Here is a 25,105-nt window from a genome sequence, read left to right on the forward strand (position 1 = left end):
TTACCAGAAAACTTCGGATTTAAAAAAGGATAAAATCAATACATTTTAGAAAATGTAAAAACGTCAACAAGCCTTTGATACATCTTAGGAAAGCATGGTGTGACACACAATCGCTAACTTCTTATTTACAATATTTTCTGTGGAATCTAAAAAAAAATCTCCACATTTTTTATCAAAAAACTTAAGATTTAAAAAAGGATGAAAAATGATAAAATCAAGCCATTTTAGAAAATGTAAAAACGTCAACAAGCTTTTTATACATCTTAAGAAAGCATGGTGTGAAACACGAAAGCTAACTTATTGTTTACAATGTTTTTTGTAAAATCTAAAAAAATCTCCACATTTTTATTACCAAAAAACTTTGGATTTAAAAAAAAAAAAGGATAAAATTGATACATTTTAGAAAACGTAAAAACATCAACAAGCTTTTTTTTTTTTAAACATCTAAAGAAAACATGATGTAAAACACTAAAGCTAACTTCTTGTTTACAATGTTTTCTGTGAAATCTAAAAAAATCTCCACATTTTTTACCAAAAATCTTCGGATTTAAAAAAAAGGATACAATTAATACATTTTAGAAAAAGTAAAAATGTCAACAAGCTTTTTATACGTCTAAAGAAAACATGGTGTAAAACACAAAAGCTAACTTCTTGTTTACAATGTTTTCTGTGAAATATAAAAAAATCTCCACATTTTTTACCAAAAAACTCTCGATTTAAAAAAGGATAAAATCAAAATTTTTTAGAAAATGTAAAAACAACAAGCTTTTTAGACAGCTTAAGAAAGCATGGTGTAAAACACAAAAGCTAACTTCTTGTTTACAATGTTTCTGTGAAAAAATAAAAATCTCAATTTTTTACCAAAAAACTTCGGATTTAAAAAAGGATGAAATCAATAAATTTTAGAAAATGTAAAAATATCAACACGCTTTTTATATATCTTAAGCATGGTGTGAAACACGAAAGCTAACTTCGTGTTTACAATGTTTTCTGAGAAATCTAAATAAATCTCCACCTTTTACCAGAAAACTTCGGATTTAAAAAAGAATAAAATCAATACATTTTAGAAAATGTAAAAACGTCAACAAGCTTTTTATACATCTTAAGAAAGCATGATGTAAAACACAAAAGCTAACTTCTTGTTTACAATATTTTCTGTGAAATCTAAAAAAAAAAATCTCCACATTTTTTTTACCAGAAAACTTTGGATTTAAAAAAGGATGAAAATGGATAAAATCAATACATTTTAGAAAATGTAAAAACGGCAACAAGCTTTTTATACATCTTAAAAAAGCATGATATAAAACACAAAAGCTAACTTCTTGTTTACAATGTTTTGTGTTTTCACATTTTTTTTTACCAAAAAACTTGAAAAAGGATCAAATCAATACATTTTAGAAAATGTAAAAACAAGCGTTTTATACACCTTAAGAAAGCATGGTGTGACACACAATCGCTAACTTCTTGTTAACAATGTTTTCTGTGAAATCTAACAAAATCTCCACATTTTTTACCAAAAAACTTCGGATTTAAAAAAGGTTAAAGACAATAAATTTTAGAAAATGTAAAAACGTCAACAAGCCTTTGATACATCTTAGGAAAGCATGGTGTGACACACAATCGCTAACTTCTTATTTACAATATTTTCTGTGGAATCTAAAAAAAATATCTCCACACTTTTTATCAAAAAACTTAGGATTTCAAAAAGGATGAAAATTGATGAAATCAAGCAATTTTAGAAAATGTAAAAACGTCAACAAGCTTTTTACAAATCTTAAGAAAGCATGGTGTAAAACACAAAAGCTAACTTCTTGTTTACGATGTTTTCTGTAAAATCTAAAAAAATCTCCACATTTTTTACCAAAAAACTCCGGATTTAAAAAATGATAAAATCAATCAATTTTAGAAAATGTAAAAACAACAATTTTTTTAGACAGATTAGGAAAGCATGGTGTAAAACACAAAAGCTAACTTCTTGTTTACAATGTTTTTTGTGAAAAATAAAAATCTCAATTATTTACCAAAAAACTTCGGATTTAAAAAAGGATGAAATCAATAAATTTTAGAAAATGTAAAAATATCAACACACTTTTTATACATCTTAAGCATGGTGTGAAACACGAAAGCTAACTTTGTGTTTACAATGTTTTCTGAGAAATCTAAAATAATCTCCACATTTTACCAGAAAACTTTGGATTTAAAAAAGAATAAAATCAATAAATTTTAGAAAATGCAAAAACGTCAACAAGCTTTTTATACATCTTAAGAAAGCATGGTGTGAAACACAAAAGCTAACTTCTTGTTTACAATATTTTCTGTGAAATCTAAAAAAAAAATCTCCACATTTTTTTTTTACCAGAAAACTTTGAATTTAAAAAAGGATGAAATCAATACATTTTAGAAAATGTAAAAACAACAAGCTTTTTTATACATCTCAAAAAAGCATGGTGTAAAACACAAAAGCTAACTTCTCGTTTACAATGTTTTCTGTGAAATCTAAAAAAAATCTCCACATTTTTTACCAAAAAACTTCGGATTTAAAAAAGGTTAAAGTCAATAAATTTTAGAAAATGTGAAAACGTCAACAAGCCGTTGATACATCTTAGGAAAGCATGGTGTGAAACACAATCGCTAACTTCTTATTTACAATATTTTCTGTGGAATCTAAAAAAAAAATCTCCACACTTTTTATCAAAAAACTTAGGATTTAAAAAAGGATGAAAATTGATGAAATCAAGCAATTTTAGAAAATGTAAAAACGTCAACAAGCTTTTTACGAATCTTAAGAAAGCATGATGTAAAACACGAAAGCTAACTTCTTGTTTACGATGTTTTCTGTAAAATCTAAAAAAATCTCCACATTTTGTTTTTACCAAAAAACTTCGGATTTAAAAAAAAAAGGATAAAATTGATAAATTTTAGAAAAAGTAAAAACGTCAAGCTTTTTTTTTTTTTTTTTTACATCTAAAGGAAACATGATGTAAAACACAAAAGCTAACTTCTTGTTTACAATGTTTTCTGTGAAATCTAAAACAATCTCCAAATTTTTTTACCAAAAAACTTCGGATTTAAAAAAGGTTAAAGTCAATAAATTTTAGAAAATGTAAAAACGTCAACAAGCCTTTGATACATCTTAGGAAAGCATGGTGTGACACACAATCGCTAACTTCTTATTTACAATATTTTCTGTGGAATCTAAAAAAAATATCTCCACACTTTTTATCAAAAAACTTAGGATTTCAAAAAGGATGAAAATTGATGAAATCAAGCAATTTTAGAAAATGTAAAAACGTCAACAAGCTTTTTACAAATCTTAAGAAAGCATGGTGTAAAACACAAAAGCTAACTTCTTGTTTACGATGTTTTCTGTAAAATCTAAAAAAATCTCCACATTTTTTACCAAAAAACTCCGGATTTAAAAAATGATAAAATCAATCAATTTTAGAAAATGTAAAAACAACAATTTTTTTAGACAGATTAGGAAAGCATGGTGTAAAACACAAAAGCTAACTTCTTGTTTACAATGTTTTTTGTGAAAAATAAAAATCTCAATTATTTACCAAAAAACTTCGGATTTAAAAAAGGATGAAATCAATAAATTTTAGAAAATGTAAAAATATCAACACACTTTTTATACATCTTAAGCATGGTGTGAAACACGAAAGCTAACTTTGTGTTTACAATGTTTTCTGAGAAATCTAAAATAATCTCCACATTTTACCAGAAAACTTTGGATTTAAAAAAGAATAAAATCAATAAATTTTAGAAAATGCAAAAACGTCAACAAGCTTTTTATACATCTTAAGAAAGCATGGTGTGAAACACAAAAGCTAACTTCTTGTTTACAATATTTTCTGTGAAATCTAAAAAAAAAATCTCCACATTTTTTTTTACCAGAAAACTTTGAATTTAAAAAAGGATGAAATCAATACATTTTAGAAAATGTAAAAACAACAAGCTTTTTTATACATCTCAAAAAAGCATGGTGTAAAACACAAAAGCTAACTTCTCGTTTACAATGTTTTCTGTGAAATCTAAAAAAAATCTCCACATTTTTTACCAAAAAACTTCGGATTTAAAAAAGGTTAAAGTCAATAAATTTTAGAAAATGTGAAAACGTCAACAAGCCGTTGATACATCTTAGGAAAGCATGGTGTGAAACACAATCGCTAACTTCTTATTTACAATATTTTCTGTGGAATCTAAAAAAAAAATCTCCACACTTTTTATCAAAAAACTTAGGATTTAAAAAAGGATGAAAATTGATGAAATCAAGCAATTTTAGAAAATGTAAAAACGTCAACAAGCTTTTTACGAATCTTAAGAAAGCATGATGTAAAACACGAAAGCTAACTTCTTGTTTACGATGTTTTCTGTAAAATCTAAAAAAATCTCCACATTTTGTTTTTACCAAAAAACTTCGGATTTAAAAAAAAAAGGATAAAATTGATAAATTTTAGAAAAAGTAAAAACGTCAAGCTTTTTTTTTTTTTTTTTTACATCTAAAGGAAACATGATGTAAAACACAAAAGCTAACTTCTTGTTTACAATGTTTTCTGTGAAATCTAAAACAATCTCCAAATTTTTTTACCAAAAAACTTCGGATTTAAAAAAGGTTAAAGTCAATAAATTTTAGAAAATGTAAAAACGTCAACAAGCCTTTGATACATCTTAGGAAAGCATGGTGTGACACACAATCGCTAACTTCTTATTTACAATATTTTCTGTGGAATCTAAAAAAAAAATCTCCACACTTTTTATCAAAAAACTTAGGATTTAAAAAAGGATGAAAATTGATAAAATCAAGCAATTTTAGAAAATGTAAAAATGTCAACAAGCTTTTTACGAATCTTAAGAAAGCATCTAACTTCTTGTTTACGACGTTTTCTGTAAAATCTAAAAAAATCTCCACTTTTTTTTTTTACAAAAAAACTTCGGATTTAAAAAAAAAAAGGATAAAATTGCTAAATTTTAGAAAAAGTAAAAACGTCAACAAGCTTTTTTTTAATATATATATATATATATATATATATATATATATATATATATATATATATTTAAAGAAAACATGATGTAAAACACAAAAGCTAACTTCTTGTTTACAATGTTTCTGTGAAATATAAAAAAAATCTCCACATTTTTTTTTACCAAAAATCTTCGGATTAAAAAAAAAAAGGATACAATTAATACATTTTAGAAAAAGTAAAAACGTCAACAAGCTTTTTATACATCTAAAGAAAATATGGTGTAAAACACAAAAGCGAACTTCTTGTTTACATTTTTTTACCAAATAACTTCAGATTTAAAAAAGGATAAAATGAAGACATTTTAGAAAATGTAAAAACATCTTGATGTAAAACACAAAAGCTAACGTCTTGTTTACAATGTTTGCTACAAACCACAACCGTTTCTGAACACTTTGTAACAAAACAAATAAATAAAGTAACTCATGTAATTCGGATAAAAAAGGAACATTTAAAAAAATACAAGTTTTCAACAACAATGAAGTTAGCTCAACTTACCTTTGCCTTCAACCGGAAGTCTTCCCGCCTAGCTTGTAAGCATGAATCGATCCGACACCTCTAATGATTGACAATCGATTGATCACAAACTACCAAATTGTGCTTTTAAAGAAGCTTCTTCCAGGCCGTGTCGTTCAGCACAGAACCTCCATGGCACCGCAAGGCAATCGGCTCTGTTGTTTACTGACTTAACCTCCCAGTTGGACGACTTTTGAAGATAATTATAGTCCCGCGAGGAGCTCTTTTGTTACCATGCAGCAAACTTCCTTCCGGCCACTAAAATAACAAATCAAGCGACTTCCGGACCGTCCTAAAAACATTTGTCTTATTTCTTTTTAATGCCCGAAACAACCGAAGAGGATTTACCTGTAACCTGTCTCTCTTAGCACCCTGGGCCACACCTGGGAGCAGTGACGTCACCGCCACAGAAGCACTGAGGTAGGCTTGTTTTCCTCGCCGTCTCCGCCCGGATGAAACATTAGCCAGACAGCAAACATCCTCAGGTCACAGTATGGATGACGTCACTTCACGCCACATTAAATAGTACAGGACCATGTTGTTGCGCCCACAGACCACACGGGGGCACTGAAGACCAGATTTACCAGCATTTATATTGCTCGTTGACACATTTGTATAAATTAATATAGTTACATTTTCTTTTAAGTTAATATAAACACACTTCATTAATGTATATTTTGGTTAGGTATGCTAATATTTTGTCATGACTGTATGTTGGCAACCAGTGCAAACAATTTAATTAAAAACAAAAGTAATTTTATTAAAAAAAATATAGTTTATAAAATTGCATTTAATTATTTTTAAGATTATTCTGTATGTCATGAATTTTTGGGCACTTAAATTCGATTTTGGGGGTGACAATTCGATTCAGAATTGATTCTCCATTCAAAACGATTTTCGCAATGTGTCATTTGGTGTAGAAAATATATATATTTTTAAATATTACTTGTATTTTTTTAAAATAAATAAAACTAATTCAAAACAGGTTTCAGGTTAGAAAAGCTCCTTCTGGTTGCAGGGAGATGGCCTACAAATGTTTAATTTTATTTTTTTACATCGATTTAGAATCGATGTGAATTGAATGTGCACCCATTGTAATGATCCTATTGGACCTTATGTGAAGTGAATTATATTTATATAGCACTTTTCTCTAGTGACTCAAAGTGCTTTACATTTACATTGCTATACGATTCCGTCAGTCTACCCCAGGGCAGCTGTGGCTATGAAAGTAGCTTACCACCACCAGGTGTGAACGAATGATGGGTTCTACATGTAAAGCGACTTTGGGTACTTAGAAAAGCGCTATATAAATCCCAGTTATTATTATTATTATTATTACATTGGGAAAAACCAATATCCAAGTTACATTTTTAAGACCTCTAAAGGCTTAGCGGCCACATGCGTGGACAGCACCTTTTTTTAGCTCTTATTTCCAAAATTGTGTACACTACTGAATTGGGGTCTTATGGCCGCTTATGTGGACACTTATACTGCCATCTGGTGGTGTCAGAAGAGTATAACATACAATGGAATTTTGAAAAAAAAAAAAAGTGTAAAAATAAGAATCAGCATGTCACTAAACATGAAGTACACGTTTGTGTACTTATGGACTAAGTACATCATATGAAAAGGTGATTCTCAGTTTTTATTCTAATTAGGGTCCAATAAGCCCAAATAGCAAAGAGAAATAAAAAAAGCATGTAAACAAACAGCTTGGGTCTTAAGAGGTTTTAAACTAGTGTGGGTGGCACTGGGAGCTAAAAACCTCTAAAGGCTTAGTGGCCACATGCGTGGACAGCACCTTTTTTTTTAGCTCTTATTTCCAAAATTGTGTACATTACTGAATTGGGGTCTTATGGCCGCTTATGTGGACACTTATACTGCCATCTGGTGGTGTCAGAAGAGTAAAACATACAATGGAATTTGGAAAAAAAAAAAGTGTAACAATAAGAATTAGCATGTCACTAAACATGAAGTACACGTTTGTGTACTTATGGACTAAGTACATCATATGAAAAGGTGATTCTCAGTTTTTATTCTAATTAGGGTCCAATAAGCCCAAATAGCAAAGAGAAATAAAAAAAAGCATGTAAACAAACAGCTTGGGCCCTAAGAGGTTTTAAACTTGTGTGGGTGGCACTGGGAGCAGGTGGGTAAAGTGTCTTGCCCGAGGACACAACAGTAGTGACTAGGATGGCAGAAGTGGGAATCGAACCTGAAACCCTCAAATTGCTGGCACAGCCACTCTACCAACGGAGCTATACCGCCCTCGAAAATGAGTAACAAAGGATGCGATAACGTGGGTTAAAACTGGAGCTGTTCCAAAATAACCCCATCAAACCCAACCCAAGGTCTAAATAGTGTAAAAATATGCTTCTAAAAAACAAAAAAAGTGATAAAATCCTGAATTAAGGCTTATTGCATCACATTTTTCCTGTAATAAAACACATTAAAGCGTGTGTAAAGACATTATACAGTATTATCTGCTCACAGAGGCCGCCTGGTGGTTGTTGAGGACACTGCAGCTGGTCCTGGATAGTCCCCGTCGTTAACGCTCCAGTCACTCGCAGGATTCTCACAGGAATGGGGCAAAAATGCAACTTTGTTTACTGTATGTACGGTACATATATATATATATATATATATATATATAAAAAAAGAGAAAATTCCTATTCCTATATATATATATTTTTTTAAATCACAGGACTTTTATTTTTTTCATCAAAAGGGAGCGGGAAAAAGAAAAGAAAAGAAAAAAATAAAACATGGTCAGGTTAGAAGTCGTGAGCCGGGGCGGGCTGGACGAGAGTTGAGGAGCGTTTCATCACAGCTGCTCAAAAAGGGTTATACAGAATCATCACATGAGCCAGGAAGAAGCGTTTTATTCTACAGTGCCGGGGCCAGAGGGGAAGAAGGGATTTGCAGAGGAAAATAAGAAAAAAACAAAAAAACAAAAAAAAACAAAGAAAAATATCAAGGGAGTTCTGGAAGGGGGAGGGGGCGGGGCTTCATAACATAACGAGATCGTCTCTCAACATTTCTTTGAAAGGTTTTGGCCAGCAGCAATAGTTTTGGATACAAAGCAGATAAACCATGGCACTGTGTGTGTGTGTGTGTGTGTGTGTGTGTGTGTGTGTGTGTGTGTGCTGGTAAAAACAAGAAGTGGTAGAAGGGCCGTATAAGGTCAGCCAGCTTGTGACAGAAAGAGAGAGGAAGCCAGTGGAATCTCGTCGAGTTCAGGAGACGTCTAACAAGAAAAAGAAAGAAAGAAAAGTTAGCATCCCTCCATTTTCTACCGCTTGTCCCTTTTTGGGGTCGCTGGAGCCTATCTCAGCTGCATTCAAGTGGAAGGCGGGGTAGACCCTGGACAAGTGTCCACCTCATCGCAGGGCCAACAGATAGACAACATTCACACTCCATTGAGGCCTTCAATCACACTTAAAGGGAGTAGGGATGATGTTTGAAACCGGTTCTCCCGGTTGTTCGATAAGAAAAGAACCGATTCCATGGACTCGAATCCCTTTTTGAGAACCGTTTCCCGTTATCGAGGCCACTATAGTAAAGAGAAAGAGTTGGTGCTTTATTCGAATCCCTGAGAACGAATCCCTTCCCACAGGAAATGCCCTGTGGGACGGCAATGTTATGCCCATTTGATTGTAGACTCTTACTGACACCTTGTGGCGATATGAAAATACTACTCGTTAGAGATGCGCGGATAGGCAATTATTTCATCCGCAACCGCATCAGAAAGTCGTCAACCATCCGCCATCCACCCGATGTAACATTTGATCAGAACCGCACCCGCCCGTTGTTATATATCTAATATAGACGATGCAAGGCATTAGTGAGGTTATAAAGCTTTTGCCTGTTAAAGAAAGGAGACTGATCCAATGCAGCACAGACATTCGCGTGCCACGCTGTCACGACCCAGACGCACACCAGTGCGCAATCATATGGGAGCCGCGCTGAGCGCACCTCCAAGCGCGTCTCGCTGCCGGCGACGGCCGGGTATGGGCCCGACGCTCCAGCGCCATCCATTTTCAGGGCTAGTTGATTCGGCAGGTGGGTTGTTACACACTCCTTAGCGGGTTCCGACTTCCATGGCCACCGTCCTGCTGTCTATATCAACCAGGGTGAGCCCCACCCCTTTCGTGAGCGCACTGCGCGCGGAGTGACCCCTGTTACGCGCCCCCGGCAACAGGGGTGGCGGGCAGGTAAGCTGCGCGGGCGTCGCGCGCGGAGTGACCCCTGTTACGAGCCCCCGGCCACGGGGGTGGCGGGCAGGTAAGCTGCTTACCTGCTGCGCGTGACGCCGGCCGCGGCGAAGGCGGACGAGGCGGGGTGTCGGTGCGGTGGTGACCCTGGACGTGCGTCGGGCCCTTCTCGCGGATCGCCTCAGCTACGGCTCCCGGTGGGGCCCTCTCGGGGGAAGGGGCCTCGGTCCCGGACCCCGGCGAGGCGTCCCTTCTCCGCTCCGTAAAAGTGTCCATCTCTTTTTTTTTTTTTTCTTCTGTTGTGGCATATGCAGCAGGTGCCTGCTCGTTTTTCGTATGTGGGTAACAACATTTAACTATGTATATATATTTCCGAATCGTCAACCATCCGCCATCCACCCGATGTAACATTTGATCAGAACCGCACCCGCCCGCACCCGCCCGTTGTTATATATCTAATATAGACGATGCAAGGCATTAGTGAGGTTATAAAGCTTTTTGCCTGTTAAAGAAAGGAGACTGATCCAATGCAGCACAGACATTCGCGTGCCACGCTGTCACGACTGAATCTATTTAAAATCTAAATTTTTTTTATTTCAACCGCCCGACCTGACCCGACCCGCGGATAAAAATCTAATTTTTTTTAATTTCATCCGCCCGATCCGCGGATAATCCGCGGACTCCGCGGTTGTGCCCGCAAACCGCGCATCTCTACTACTCGTCATTAGTTTGGGCACTTCCGGGTTGGCGACGTCAGTTCAGCTCATGAGACAATTGAGAAGTAGACAAGTTGTGTTAGCTCTTACAAGCCTTGGAAAAGATAAGTCTGTAAGTAAACTGTTTCACTTGTTTATGTAACTCAATATTAAGGTGGAAAGTGGTTAAATTTGATACTAAGATGTTTATTGAAAAATTATTTTTGTGCACTGTTTCAATGGATGTTTTGAGGACTTAAAATGGCTGCCAGTCGTATATTTCCACCATCGAAATAGTTTCAACACTCAGAAGTATTTGTTTGATGATAGTACTGTATATTTGTGTGAAGCTAATATTTACATATTGTGTATTACATTTCAGTATGTTAATTGAATCACATAGCTTATACATTTGTCATTGTGTGTATTTCAGTTTAAAAAAACAAAAAATAACAGTCCAGTGCAAGACAAAAGTAAAGATAGGAAAAGACAAAGCAAGATCAACAACAATTAAAGCTGCAAGCAGCATTGGTCGGGCCCGCGTATTTGGCAGGTGCTAGTCCTAAGTGTCCCAATACTTTTGTCCAGTTTTAGTCCCAAGTGTCCCAATAATTTTGGCAAGGTGTAGTCCTAAGTGTCCCAATACTTTTGTCCAGTGTAGGTGTCCCAATACGTGTGTCCAGTGGTAGTCCTAAGTGTCCCAATACTTGTGCTCAGTTTTCATCATAAGTGTCCCAATACTTTTGTCTACTTTTAGTCCGAATTGTCCCAATACTTTTGTTTAGTGTATCTACCGTGTCTGCATTGTGTGGGCACGTTGGTGCGTCCTGCTTTTAAGCAGCCTTCTAGAAAAAACAGCAGCATCAGCGCAGCGGCTCTTTGAAGGGTCATAAAATCAAAACCGGAGCAGTTATTAAAACTCTTTCGATAGCTTTTAATCAGAAGGGTTCAATCTCTCTCCTGTGTTAGTTTGAAGCCGAAACGACAAACACGCTCAGAGGAGATAATGTTTGAAGAAAGGTGACCGGTTTTTACAAAAATGTTGTGTTGAAGGGGGAATAGCAAACTTCCTGTAGATTTTTGCTGGGGGTTGTCAATCTATGAAATGTAGGTCTAAGTGAGACCTACATAGAGGTTTTTGTTTCATGTCTCTCCGACCTTCCCAGTGGGAGTTACAGGCAGTTTTGTCATTTTTTTCTTCCGAGGAGCAGTTTTTTCTCCGTTTTATTCAAAAATTGCTCTAGAGCGGAATTTTGAAATTTTGGGTTAGGTTTTTTTTATTAGATCGCAATTTTTGCCAGTCCTGATGTGTGCGTTCAGTTGGGTGAGTTTTGAAGCGTGTTAAGGGGGTCAAATTACAGCTCAAAGAGGCAAAAGTAACTGTTTATAGTACTTTTTTGTCTTGAAGGGGGAATTGCCAACTTCCTGTTGATTTCTGCCCGATGATATACAATTATGAAAACTAGGTCTAAGTCAGACCTACATAGAGGTTTTTGTTTCATGTCTCTCCGATCTTCCTAGTGGGAGATATAGGCAGTCTAGTTTTTTTTTTTCCTAGGGGGCGCTAGAGCGCAATTTTGAGTTTTGTGGTTCGTTTTTTTTATTAAAAGACAATATTCGCAGGTCCTGATGTGTGGGTTAAATATGGTGAGTTTTGAAGCATGTTAAGTGGGTCAAATTAGTGCTCAAAGAGGCGGCGGAAGAATAAAGAATAAAACCTTACAAATTCAATAGGTCCTTATGTCCCATTGCATAAGGACTCCCTGTGGGAGTCCTTATGCAATGGGCCATGCGGGCCCTAATAAAGAGCCTAAATGGATTAATCTGCTTTGGATTGTTTGTTAGCTGTGTGCCAAGCTGTATAACCTCAACACGTATAGTGAGGGCAGAACAGGCAATATGTAATTATTGCCAGGTTTCGCTCTCATGTAAGGGGGGAAGAATTGTTGATTGATGACTGTGGTGTTCTTAGTGTCATAGTGTGTGTACCGGTAGTTAGTATGTTCCAATAGCAGCAGAAGTGCACTTTTTGGAGAGCTGTATTATTTTCAATGTTGTGCCCAAGGGACTGATTTTATTTAACACTATATTATTATTTATACACCTATAGTGATCACAGAGACAAGTTGTTTGTGTGTTACTGTATATATTTGTTTTTCTGAAAAATCCCACTTAATATACTTTGGGTAACAACAGTCAATATTTATTTATTGTATTCTTATAAAATAAAAGTGAGCTTTTCTTAAACCAAATAGTGTTTTTTTCCATATACAACAACCTATCTGGAATCGATAAGGAATCGGTTTGATAAGAGGATTCGATAATGGTCTCAAACTCGATCATTTCTTATCAAACATCATCCCTAAAAGGGAGAAGACAAAAATGGCGGTTTACTTACAGCTGGCGGGCCGAGCGCCGTATCTTCGCATGATCTGATCTTGTGTGAATTTCACAAACGATTCATATTGCTCTGCAGAGACAAGAGGACACGTGTTAGTGTGACATAAACACGACCGGACCAAAAGGGAGGTTTGGGTGGCCATTACCTGCCAGTTTTGTGTTAAGGATCTGTTCGTACTCCTCCCGGATCTTCTCCTCGTGGTCTTTGAGCAGGCGCTCGCACAGGTAGCTCACCTGCTTGAGCGTGAACGAGGGCTGGTCCCGTCTCGAGGCACCTGGGAAGACAACATTTGTTGACGTCAACCAATCAGATTTATTCTCATAAGAGTGCCCCAACTACCGTATTTTCCGCACCATAAGGCGCCCTGGGTTAAAAGCCGCGCCTTCAATGAACGGCATATTTCAAAACTTTGTCCACCTATAAGCCGCCCCGTGTTGTAAGCCGCATCTAACTGCGCTAAAGGAATGTCAAAAAAACAGTCAGATAGGTCAGTCAAACTTTAATAATATATTAAAAACCAGCGTTCTAACAACTCTGTTCACTCCCAAAATGTACGCAAATGTGCAATCACAAACATACGTATATCAACATGGACAGAGCTGCGTGAAAAAAGCCACCCGGCCTCTTCGCGTAAACTTAAACTTCCCTTAACCACTCGCTCATCTTTTCTTCATCCATCCCTTCGAGTTAGCTTTTATGATGACGCCGGCTGGAAAGGTCTCTTTTGGCAAGGTCTTCCTTTTGAATATCACCATGGGTGGAAGTTTCTGGCCATTAGCATGGCAAGCTAGAACCACAGTGAAGGATGACTTCTCATTCCCTGTGGTGCGAATATTCACCGTACGTGCTCCCGTTGTATCCACAGTGCGGTTCACAGGAATATCAGTTGCTGTGAAATAGTAATCCGTGTGCGGATGGAGAGATTGCGTCTTTTCATGAACCGGATCCCTGACGCTTAGTAGGAGCCATTTTGTGGTCTTTACAGATGTAAACACACAAAGGAAATGAAACGTACGCTATATCCGCGCGCTTTTTCTTCTTCTACGCGGACGGGTGGTTGCTTACAGTAGAAGAAGAAGCGCTTCCTGTTCTATGGGGGCGGGTGCTTACCTTGGCGGTTGCTTGCGTAGAAGAAGAAGCGCTTCCTGTTCTACCGGGAAAAAAGATGGCGGCTGTTTACCGAAGTTGCGAGATCGAAACTTTATGAAAATGAATCGTAATATTAATCCATATATAAAGCGCACCGGGTTAAAAGCCGCACTGTCAGCTTTTGAGTAAATTTGTGGTTTTTAGGTGCGGCTAATAGTGCGGAAAATACGGTAATGAATAATTCGGTACTATACCGCCTCTAAAAAAAGTACACTGCAAAAAGTCAGTGTTCAAAAACAAGAAAAAAAGTACAAAAATGAGGGGTATTTTATTTGAATTAGGCAAAATTATCTGCCAATAGAACAAGAACATTTGGCTTGTCAAGACTTTCCAAAACAAGTAAAATTAGCTAACCTCAATGAACCCAAACATAGCTTAAAATAAGTATATTCTCACTAATAACAAGTGCACTTTTCTTGGTAGAAAAAAAAAAAAAAAGAGACCTTTTTGCTCAATATGTTGAAAAATATTCTTAAATGCTTATTAATTATTAATATTCTTAAATGCTTAATTGCTTGACATAATGATATGCGCTCGGCATTACATTTCTTGAAAGCAGCAAACTTATACTAAAAACTAGTTTATTGTTCTTAATGGAAAGGCAACAAGGCAAGCGCTTGTTACTCTCGGGGTCTCCTAGCCGCTCAGGCAAATCATATGGTCTAAAAATGCATTTTTCCATGGATAACATGACATCATCGCGCCAAGTGCGTGCTCTTTCAGTCAATTAGTGCGCATATATACAGCCCGGCCCCCGGACAACATTTTTTTAATTGTAATTTTGAAGAATTTATCTGAATGTGCATGAACTATTTCTGTTCAAAATTGTTAGAAATGTTAAATGTTTAAATATTAACTGTCAGTTTACTGTACTGTGCCAACTGTATGAGTACCTATTTTCTATTGTTTCATTGAAAATAAAACAGCAAAGTCCATTTGGCTGTCATCTGTTTTAATTATGAGACACAATTGTGTCAAAATCATGATTTTTTATTTCATGCTTGAAATAAGAAATGATGACTTTAAAAAAGTAGTTTTATACTTGTGAGTGTTGATGACACAGCTTTGCAACACTTGATATTCTAGTTTCAAGCATGCATCAATATACAGTCGTGCTCATAAGTTTACATACCCTGGGAAAATTTATGATTTCTTGGCCATTCTTCAGAGAATATGAATGATAACACAAAAACCTTTCTTCCACTCATGCTTAATGCTTGTGTGAAGCTATTTATTGGCAAACAACTGTGTTTACTCTTTTTAAGTTAAAATGACAAAAGAAAGTACCCAAATGACCCTGATCAAAAGTTTACGAACCCCAGTGACTTTGATCTGATAACATGCACAAAAGTTGACACAAACAGGTTTGAATGGCTAATCAAGGTTCCAATTCTCACCTGTGACCTGTTTGTTTGTAATTAATGTGTGTGTATAAAAGGTCAGTGAGTTTCTGGACTTCTGACAGACCGTTGCATCTTTCATCCAGTGCTGCACACATGTTTCTGGATTCTGAGTCATGGGGAAGGCAAAAGAATTGTCAAAGGATCTGCGAGAAAAGGTAATTGAACCGCATAAAACAGGAAAGGGGTATAAAAAGCTATCCAAGGAATTGAGAATGCCCATCAGCAGTGTTCAAACGCTGATTAAGAAGTGGAAAATGAGGGATTCAGGTAGACCAGCAAAGATTTCAGCCACAACAGCCAGGAAAATTGTTCGAGATGCAAAGAAAAATCCACAAAATACAGGACTCTCTGAAAAATTGTGGTGTGGCTGTTTCAAGATGCACAATAAGGAGGCACTTGAAGAAAAATGGGCTGCATGGTCGAGTCGCCAGAAGAAAGCCATCACTCCAAATGACTTTGTTCCAGAGGTTTTGAGGCTTGTCTCTGTGCTGTTTGGCGTAATGTGAGCGGGATACTTTGTGACATTTGCGCAGAAATGGCTTTCTTCTGCAGTTTTAATGTTTTTTAATTTAATAAACAGCATTGGTATGGTCATGATAATCCGCATAATTTACAATTCTAATAGCTTTCTTTTGAAGTAACAACATAAGAGTTGATGTTTGATTTGCAATTGTTACCCCAGATTTCAACACAATAATTAAGATATGGGAGTGCGAAATAATTATATAACATGTTAAGAGCCTTTTGATTTACAGAGTTTTTAATTTGATGTAACATAGCAATGATAATAATTATTTAATTTACAATAAATACATTGATTATCGATTGACTTTTACTAATCGATGAATTGTGATGCACCTAAAAATCGATTATTTCCCCCAACTCTAGTAAATGGTATTGTTGGCACTTTTTGGATTGTTTTTAGACTCCCATTAGTTGACTTTGATTTACGAGTTAGAATGCATTAAAACATACTGTAGGTGTTCTTTTCTTTCATAAAGGATTGTTAATGATAAGGCAACCCCCCCCCCTCAAAATGCAGTTCCCCTTTAAGGTCCAGCCTGTTCCAGTGCAAGTTCTTGTCCCACCTGGTGGAGAGCTGGGGGCGTGCAGGGAGGAAGTGGGACTGGGAGCGTCGGTGGAGCCGCAGGCCTCGGTCTGGTTGAAGGCTCCCTCCAGCTGCCGCCGCCTCTGGATGCGGCTGTACTCCTGGCGGAGGTTCTGGAAGATCTGCTCTGTAGGCAAGGCAGAAAGAAGAAGGTGGTGTTACACTCGTCGCCGACATCTATGCCAGTGTTTTTCAACATTTTTTGAGCCAAGGCACATTTTTTGTGTTGAAAAAATGCGGAGGCACACCACCAGCAGAAATCATTCAAAAAGGAAACTCAGTTGACAGTAAAAATTTGTTGTCGCAATTGTTGGATATGACTTTAAAGCATAACCAAGCATGCATCACTATAGCTCTTGTCTCAAAGCAGGTGTACTGTCACCACCTGTCACATCACACCCTGACTTATTTGGACTTTTTTGCTGTTTTCCTGTGTGTAGTGTTTTACGCTCCTATTTTGGTGGCTTTTCTCTTTCCTGTAGCAGTTTCATGTATTCCTTGAGCGATATTTCCCGCATCTACTTTGTTTTAGCAATCAAGAATATTTCAGTTGTTTTTATCCTTCTTTGTGGGGACATTGTTGATTGTCATGTCTTGTTCGGATGTGCTTTGTGGACGCTGTCTTTGCTCCACAGTAAGTCTTTGCTGTCGTCCAGCATTCTGTTTTTGTTTACTTTGTAGCCAGTTCAGTTTTAGTTTCGTTCTGCATAGTCTTCCCTAAACTCCAATGCCTTTTCTTAGGGGCACTCACCTTTTGTTGATTTTTGGTTTAAGCATTAGACACCTTTTTACCTGCACACTGCCTCCCACATCTACAAAGCAATTACCGTATTTTTCGGACTATAAATCGCTCCGGAGTATAAGTCGCACTGCCTGAAAATGCATAATAAAGAAGGAAAAAAACATAAGTCGCACTAGAGTATAAGTCGCATTTTTTGAGGAAATTTATTTGATAAAAACCAACACCAAGAATAGACATTTGAAAGGCAATTTAAAATAAATCAAGAATAGTGAACAACAGGCTGAATAAGTGTACGTTATATAAGGCATAAATAACCAACTGGTATGTTAACGTAACATATTATGGTAAGAGTCATTCAAATAACTGTAACATATAGAACATGCTATACGTTTACCAAACAATCTGTCACTTCTAATCGCTAAATCCCATGAAATCTTATACGTCTAGTCTCTTACGTGAATGAGATCAATAATATTTGATATTTTACGCTAATGTGTTAATAATTTCACACATAAGTCGCTCCTGAGTATAAGTCGCACCCCCGGCCAAACTATGAAAAAAAACTGCAAATTATAGTCCAAAAAATACGGCACTTTGTGGACGCCGTCTGTGCTCTACAGTAAGTCTTTGCTGTTGTCCAGCATTCTGTTTTTGTTTACTTTGTAGCCAGTTCAGTTTTAGTTTTGTTCTGCATAGCCTTCCCTAAGCTCCAATACCTTTTCTTAGGGGCACTCACCTTTTCTTTATTTTTGGTTTAAGCATTAGACACAATTTTACCTGCACCCCGCCTCCCGCTGTTTCCCACATCTACAAAGCAATTAGCTACCTGCTGCCACCTACTGATATGGAAGAGTATTACACGGTTACTCTGCCGAGCTCTAGACAGCACCGACACTCAACAGCAACACATCATTTGCAGACTATAATTACTGGTTTGCAAAAAATATTTTTAACCCAAATAGGTGAAATTAGATAATCTCCCACGGCACACCAGACTATTTTGAAAAACACTGATCTATGGTACCTTTCTATTAGAAAACAAGAGAAGAACAGTGATTTTAGGTCGTGGTGAAAAGCGAGAGATTTGTTTATTTTGGTTGGGTGTGGGGCTGGCAGGCGTGGGAAGTCCCCATGACTCTCGCCCATCATGCAGAAAGATTATAAAAAGGATGTGTCTGTGCACGTTTCACTGCCTCCCAACGCCGTCAACTCATAATAGTAGTGATAGCTCAACTCCGGGGTGTTGCTTGGCAACGACAACAACCCCCTCAGTCCCCACTGTACGCCCCAGCCGGGCACGGCGATCAATCACAGCCACTTCCGGGAGTTAGTGGAACATGGCGGAGGTCGTGGGCTAAAAGGCTTTAGGCGCTGACCAAACAATGAAGACGAGAGATGGAGCAGATAGATTGGAGGTGGTGGAACACTACACTACTGTCGGGAGGGAGGAGGCAATGAAGCGAATGATGGCTGGCTTCAAGTTACACTCCATCAACAAAGACCGCTATCTAAAATACTGCACTATAGGCAACCAATCCATTTTAGACCTGATCTTTCTCGCCATGCTACAACTACGTCAACTTTCAAGCTAGTAACATAATGTCCATTTTATGAACAATGGTGCATTCCAGTGAACTGGGAAATCGGACACTTCCCATCGTCACATGAGGGTTGCACCATACAACACAACATACATTTGGCCCACAACACTTTTAATACCATCACTGTATCTTGATAATGTAATTTGACGACCCCGTTCTAGCGGTGTCCCACAAATTTGACAGCGACAAGCGAACAAAAATGTCCTCAAGGCAATGTAGCGTCCCACTAATCCTTGCCCTCCATGGCAGAAAATAAAGAACGTTTCTTACAAGTATTACCATCACTGGAGGACGTGGAATAGCTAAACATGGTACACTACCCTGGAAGAGGTAACAACCATAGACATGTTCTAAGGGTACGCAGCATGGAGCGCTACTGCCTACTGGCGCTGACGAGACGCGGGGCCGCCATCTTGGAGTGGTGATGCGCTCCACTCAGTGCAATTCATTTGGCAGGAGCAATGAACTGTCAGCGCATTTAATTCATCTTACCTCACTGAATACCACTGATTTTCACCCCCTTTTTTGTCATACGTGTAGCTATGATAAAGGACACATGTTTTGGCGCGTTTTATTATTCATAGCTTGCTTAACAGTAATAGAATATTCTTATATGCTAGACGTTCCAGATCAAAACTGGGAATATAATCCCAGAGAAGGGGGAAAAAAACAGTCAGCTATTTTTAAATTGAAGAAACAATATGATTAGGTTATATAGACATGCTACATAAACAATGTATGAATACATTAGATATCTATATATCTTATAGACTGTATCTCTGTTGAGTTTATTCTGTCTTGACACTTTGTATTGATATTTTCTATTACATTCTTCCCTTAAATGATCATGTTTACAGTGATTGTTTTATATGTATTTTTGATGTATGTCGCTTTGGATAAAAGCGTCTGCCAAATACTTCAACATAAACATATAGAAACACCTGAAAGTCTTTATATCAGCTAAAACCACCAATCTGTTTCACTGGATTCAGAATAAAACAAAATTCTGCCTTACCCAACAATGTTAGTATTTGAATATTGTTACTTGAAGACTTATTCCTGGTTACAATTTTACTGTTAAAGGCCTACTGAAACCCACTACTACCGACCACGCCGTCTGATAGTTTATATATCAATGATGAAATCTTAACATTGCAACACATGCCAATTCGGCCGGGTTAGCTTACTAAAGTGCAATTTTAAATTTTGCGCGAAATATCCTGCTGAAAACGTCTCGGTATGATGACGTCAGCGCGTAACGTCACGGATTGTCGAGGACATTTTGGGACAGCATGGTGGCCAGCTATTAAGTCGTCTGTTTTCATCGCAAAATTCCACAGTATTCTGGACATCTGTGTTGGTGAATCTTTTGCAATTTGTTCAATGAACAATGGAGACAGCAAAGAACAAAGCTGTGGGTGGGAAGCGGTGTATTGCGGGCGGCTGCAGCAACACAAACACGGCCGGTGTTTCATTGTTTACATTCCCGGAAGATGACAGTCAAGATTTACCATTGGCCTGTGGAGAACTGGCACAACAGAGACTCTTACCAGGAGGACTTTGAGTTGGATACGCAGACGCGGTACCGTGAGTACGCATGCAGCTGCGGCTTCCAAACATTTGATCGCTTGCCCGCACGTGCGTGCCACTATGTGCATGTCACTTACATAACTTTGGGGACTTTGGGGAAATATATGTGCTGTATGAACTTTGGGGAGGTGAACGGTACTTTGGGCTGAGGGATTGAGTGTGTTGTGCAGGTGTTTGAGTTGTATTGGTGGGTTATATGGACGGGAGGGGGGAGGTGTTTGTTATGCGGGATTAATTTGTGGCATATTAAATATAAGCCTGGTTGTGTTGTGGCTAATAGAGTATATATATGTCTTGTTTATTTACTGTTTTAGTCATTCCCAGCTGAATATCAGGTCCCACCCGCCTCTCACAGCATCTTCCCTATCTGAATCGCTCCCACTGCCCTCTAGTCCTTCACTCTCACTTTCCTCATCCACGAATCTTTCATCCTCGCTCAAATTAATGGGGAAATCGTCGCTTTCTCGGTCCGAATCGCTCTCGCTGCTGGTGGCCATGATTGTAAACAATGTGCGGATGTGAGGAGCTCCACAACCTGTGACGTCACGCTACTCGTCTGCTACTTCCGGTACAGGCAATGCTTTTTTTATCAGCGACCAAAAGTTGCGAACTTTATCGTTGATGTTCTCTACTAAATCCTTTCAGCAAAAATATGGCAATATCGCGAAATGATCAAGTATGACACATAGAATGGACCTGCTATCCCCGTTTAAATAAGAAAATCGCATTTCAGTAGGCCTTTAAGATAGTATTGCATTATACTTTGCCTAAAATGAGAATGCATATTCTATTATGGTCATACTCTTGTTTGCTAGCGGCTACAATTTCAGTACTATTGGAGATCTTTGCTCCTTCTCAACTCTGTGGTAATACTCTTTTCACAAATTACAACCAATAGTACGTTAATTTTAAATCTTACTTGTGAAAAGTAATCCCCCGATTCCTATTTTCAACAGTCCGCTCATTTGAGAAGGAAAACGCTGAACACCATCTTTGTTTTCTACCTGTCAACTGTCAGTTTATTTTTAAAGACGACTCCAGTTGTTTAGCTGACTATTTATATATATCTGTGTGTGGCATTGCATTAGTGTTTTACAAGAATAAATAAATACACACAGAATAATGCCACGTACACCATCTGATGTGTGGAGATATTTTAGCTAGGGGTGTAACGGTACGTGTATTTGTATTGAACCTTTTTGGTACGGGGGTTCGGCTCGGTTCGGAGGTGTACCGAACGAGTTTCCACACGAACATATTAGGCTAAGCTAAAGTCTTAACAAGCTGCTCCGCTTCCTTCTGCCTCTGTCTCCTACACAGCACCCAGCATTGTCCCACCCACACAACCATCTGATTGGTTACAAACAGAGCGGTAACAGCCAATCAGCAGTGCGTATTCAGAGAGCATGTAGTCAGTGCTTAGCGTTTAGCAGGTAAGCATCAGGCAGCGGACTCTCCCCAAATGATAATAAACACCTCCCAGTCAACTACTAGTAACATCACTATGAGCCCGTTGACATTCTAGAAACATAAACTGCAGCTCAGCTCGCTCGCAGTCCTGGCTTGAGGTGAAGGCTAATTCGCTTTTAGTTAACGTTAGCTCATTTTGCGGAGGGTGCGTGTGTGTTACGGACAGCAAAGCCATGTCTGTCTGTTATTTCACTTGACCTTTTTCTGTGTTGATTGAGCTGTGTTGAAGCAGCAAAAAAGGACATTATGTTAAATGAAGAGTTTCTGTCTCTGATAGTTGATATAATAATGTAAGTGCATCATAAAGCCTACATGAACTCCATGGTGTTCAGGGATGAATAGTCTCTCCTATTGCTATTGTACCATTTTTTTCAGCTATAGTTACATTAATCATTAGTAATGGAGCAGCCTAGTTTTGAATGGCAGGGTCCCTGCTATCACATGTTGATAAAAATATAACATTTACATAATAAAAATCAACTACAGGCTTCCCAAATGCTGTAATAAATGAAGCATGATGAGTTGACTTGAAACTGTTTAATGTTGCACTTTTTATATGTAGAAGAAAAGTTTTGTCATTTAATTTAATCTGAGCAACAACTTGAGGCAGTTTAATGTTGATTAACGTGGGCAGAATTATTATAGTGTTCCCAATGTTAAAAGGATAAAGCCATTTTTACAAATTTGGTAAATAATCATAAAATTTATATTTTGTTGTTTTCTTACTGTACCGAAAATGAAACGAACCGTGACCTCTAAACCGAGGTACGTAACGAACCAAAATTTTTGTGTACCGTTACACCCCTAATTTTAGCCCAACCAATGTAGGCGGAAAGGCTGTGTACATTTGCAAATACTGTGCAAAGAGCTATGCCAAAAATGCCACAAAGATGAAGCAGCATATAGACAAGTGCCCAATAATATACCATTATTGTAATTCCCCCTTCATTCCCATGGACGGTGTCCAACTTTGAATAATACAAAAATGGTCAATATTTCCAAACTTCCCGAGCTTAACTTCCTGTGGTAAATTTCCGGGAATTTACTGGAAACTTTCCACCCCTTTGCAACTCTAGTTATAAAACATCTTTGACAAAGCATGTTCGCAATGTAAGACATGTTTAATTTGTTGGTGTAGTTAGACCGGTATGACGCATGGCGCTTTTATTTTGGAGCTGGAAGTGCGTGAGCGCTTTGAGAAATGGTGTCTTGACATGTTTTGACAAAAGGCGGGTAAAGTGCCTGCCGAATGTCTCCTTTCTGCTGAGTTTCATCCCACCTTACTAAACAAGTTACAGTAACAATGGAATAACATTTAATGTTATCAGTGAATGCAGTTAACTGCAATCTAAACACGGAAGTGAACCTTCAGCAGGCAGTTGCCCAAGTGATGACAGCTCACGACGATTGTGGATAAAAGGAATGGTGTGGTCTTGTCGGGGAGAACAACTTTGGACTTGGACTTTACATAATGTCTCCTTTTCTGCTTGCTATTTTGGTCCCGCAACAGTAACTGCACGCAACTAAATTTCCCCACACTACGGAATGGACCGAGGGTTAATTGCACGTAAAAAAAGAATTCGGGCAGTTAAAAGGAAGTTAGACCTACAAATATATCATGATCGCAGGAGGCTGCAATACAGTATAAATCACAACAGACAATTTAAAAGGGGAACTGCACTTTTGGGGTGAATTTTGCCTATAGTTCACAATATGATTAGGTTTAAGAGACTGTTCAAATTACAAGTACAAAAAGAATAATTATGATAAACGCGTGGCTAAGAGGGGAGGAGTATATTTACAGCTAGAATTCACCAAGTCAAGTATTTCATATATATATATATATATAAGAAATACTTGACTTTCAGTGAATTCTAGCTATATATATATATAAATAAAAGAAATACTTGAATTTCAGTGTTAATTTATTTACACATACACACACATAACACTCATCTACTCATTGTCGAGTTAAGGGTTGAATTGTCCATCCTTGTTCTATTCTCTGTCACTATTTTTCTAACCATGCTGAACATCCTTTCGCAGGTACCCAGAAAGGTTTTGAGTACCACCAAAACAACTGAATCTCTGAAGACAGTATAAAAATCTGCGTTAAAGGTTTACAAATACTGTTTGTATAATAAGCATGTTATTGTTTACAAATGAGGGTTAAGAGTTCAGTACTAAAAAAAATAAAAATAAAAAAAAGAATGTGGCTTAAGTACAGTTTTTTAAATGAGCTGCTGCATTTTTTGGTTGGGTTGTTTATTTATGTTGAGTAACTTCTACATTTCTAAAAGGGGAGGAATGTAATAGAGTGATCTATGTTTGTCTGCTGCCATCTCCTGGTGAATGTTGGCTATAGCGTACTGGGGTTACATTTTGGTTGGCCAACGATTTACGTGGTGTTGCACACCTGACGTCAAGTGTGTGAGTCTGTTCTGAAGTCTACAGTAAAGAGACGTACTTCATCACCTCGCTTGGTTATTGCCTCCAACTCAATATATTACAACAACATTGCAGTTTATGGCAGACGAACTGCTTTACGGTAGAATAAAACATGACTGCTGTTGTTGTGTGTTGTTGCCGCGCTGGGAGGACGATAATGAAACTGCCTAACAATAAACCCACATAAGAAACCAAGAACTCGCCCTCGATCATTCTACAGTTATAACGTGTTTGGGCAGGCACACTGTTTATATTGTGGGAAAGCGGACGTGAATACAGGCTGTTGACACGTCACTCAGGTCCGCATGGAGCAGGAGGGGGCGTGGCTTCCAGCTCCGCCTGAATTTCGGGAGAAAATTTGTCCCGGGAGGTTTTCGGGCGAGGCGCTGAATTTCGGGAGTCTCCCGGAAAATCCGGGAGGGTTGGCAGGTATGAATTAGTGTGCGCGTATGCTTAAAATGATCAAAATTGGTAACTATTAAATGTTATTATAAATGTGCCTGTCATTACATTATATACAGGTAAAAGCCAGTAAATTAGAATATTTTGAAAAACTTGATTTATTTCAGTAATTGCATTCAAAAGGTGTAACTTGTACATTATATTTATTCATTGCACACAGACTGATGCATTCAAATGTTTATTTCATTTAATTTTGATGATTTGAAGTGGCAACAAATGAAAATCCAAAATCCCGTGTGTCACAAAATTAGAATATTACTTAAGGGTAATACAAAAAAGGGA

The 25,105-nt window shown here is 37.4% G+C and overlaps 2 protein-coding genes across 3 annotated transcripts in view; both read right to left on the reverse strand.

Annotated features, from left to right (window-relative positions):
• The window catches only part of rhbdl2 (rhomboid, veinlet-like 2 (Drosophila)), a 25,798-nt gene extending 19,775 nt beyond the window's left edge, over window positions 1-6,023 (reverse strand). Inside the window, exon 1 of one of the 2 annotated variants that reach the window (XM_061958732.2) lies at window positions 5,889-6,023. The gene's annotated coding sequence lies outside the window, so the exon portion shown is untranslated. Of the gene's footprint in view, window positions 1-5,522 lie in introns of both variants that reach the window. The other variant, XM_061958731.2, reaches the window with a different exon arrangement.
• Window positions 6,024-8,228: 2,205 nt separating this feature from the next.
• The window catches only part of akirin1 (akirin 1), a 43,438-nt gene continuing 26,561 nt past the window's right edge, over window positions 8,229-25,105 (reverse strand). Inside the window, exons 2-5 of the mRNA XM_061958704.2 lie at window positions 16,491-16,637; window positions 12,996-13,124; window positions 12,848-12,919; window positions 8,229-8,787 (exon numbers count right to left, since the gene is read on the reverse strand). Coding sequence (XP_061814688.1) covers window positions 8,777-8,787; window positions 12,848-12,919; window positions 12,996-13,124; window positions 16,491-16,637 — 359 coding nt within the window. The 3' untranslated portion in view covers window positions 8,229-8,776. The remainder of the gene's footprint in view (window positions 8,788-12,847; window positions 12,920-12,995; window positions 13,125-16,490; window positions 16,638-25,105) is intronic.

Source organism: Nerophis lumbriciformis, linkage group LG04 (genome assembly GCF_033978685.3).
Source record: "Nerophis lumbriciformis linkage group LG04, RoL_Nlum_v2.1, whole genome shotgun sequence".
Taxonomy (NCBI): Eukaryota; Metazoa; Chordata; class Actinopteri; order Syngnathiformes; family Syngnathidae; genus Nerophis; species Nerophis lumbriciformis.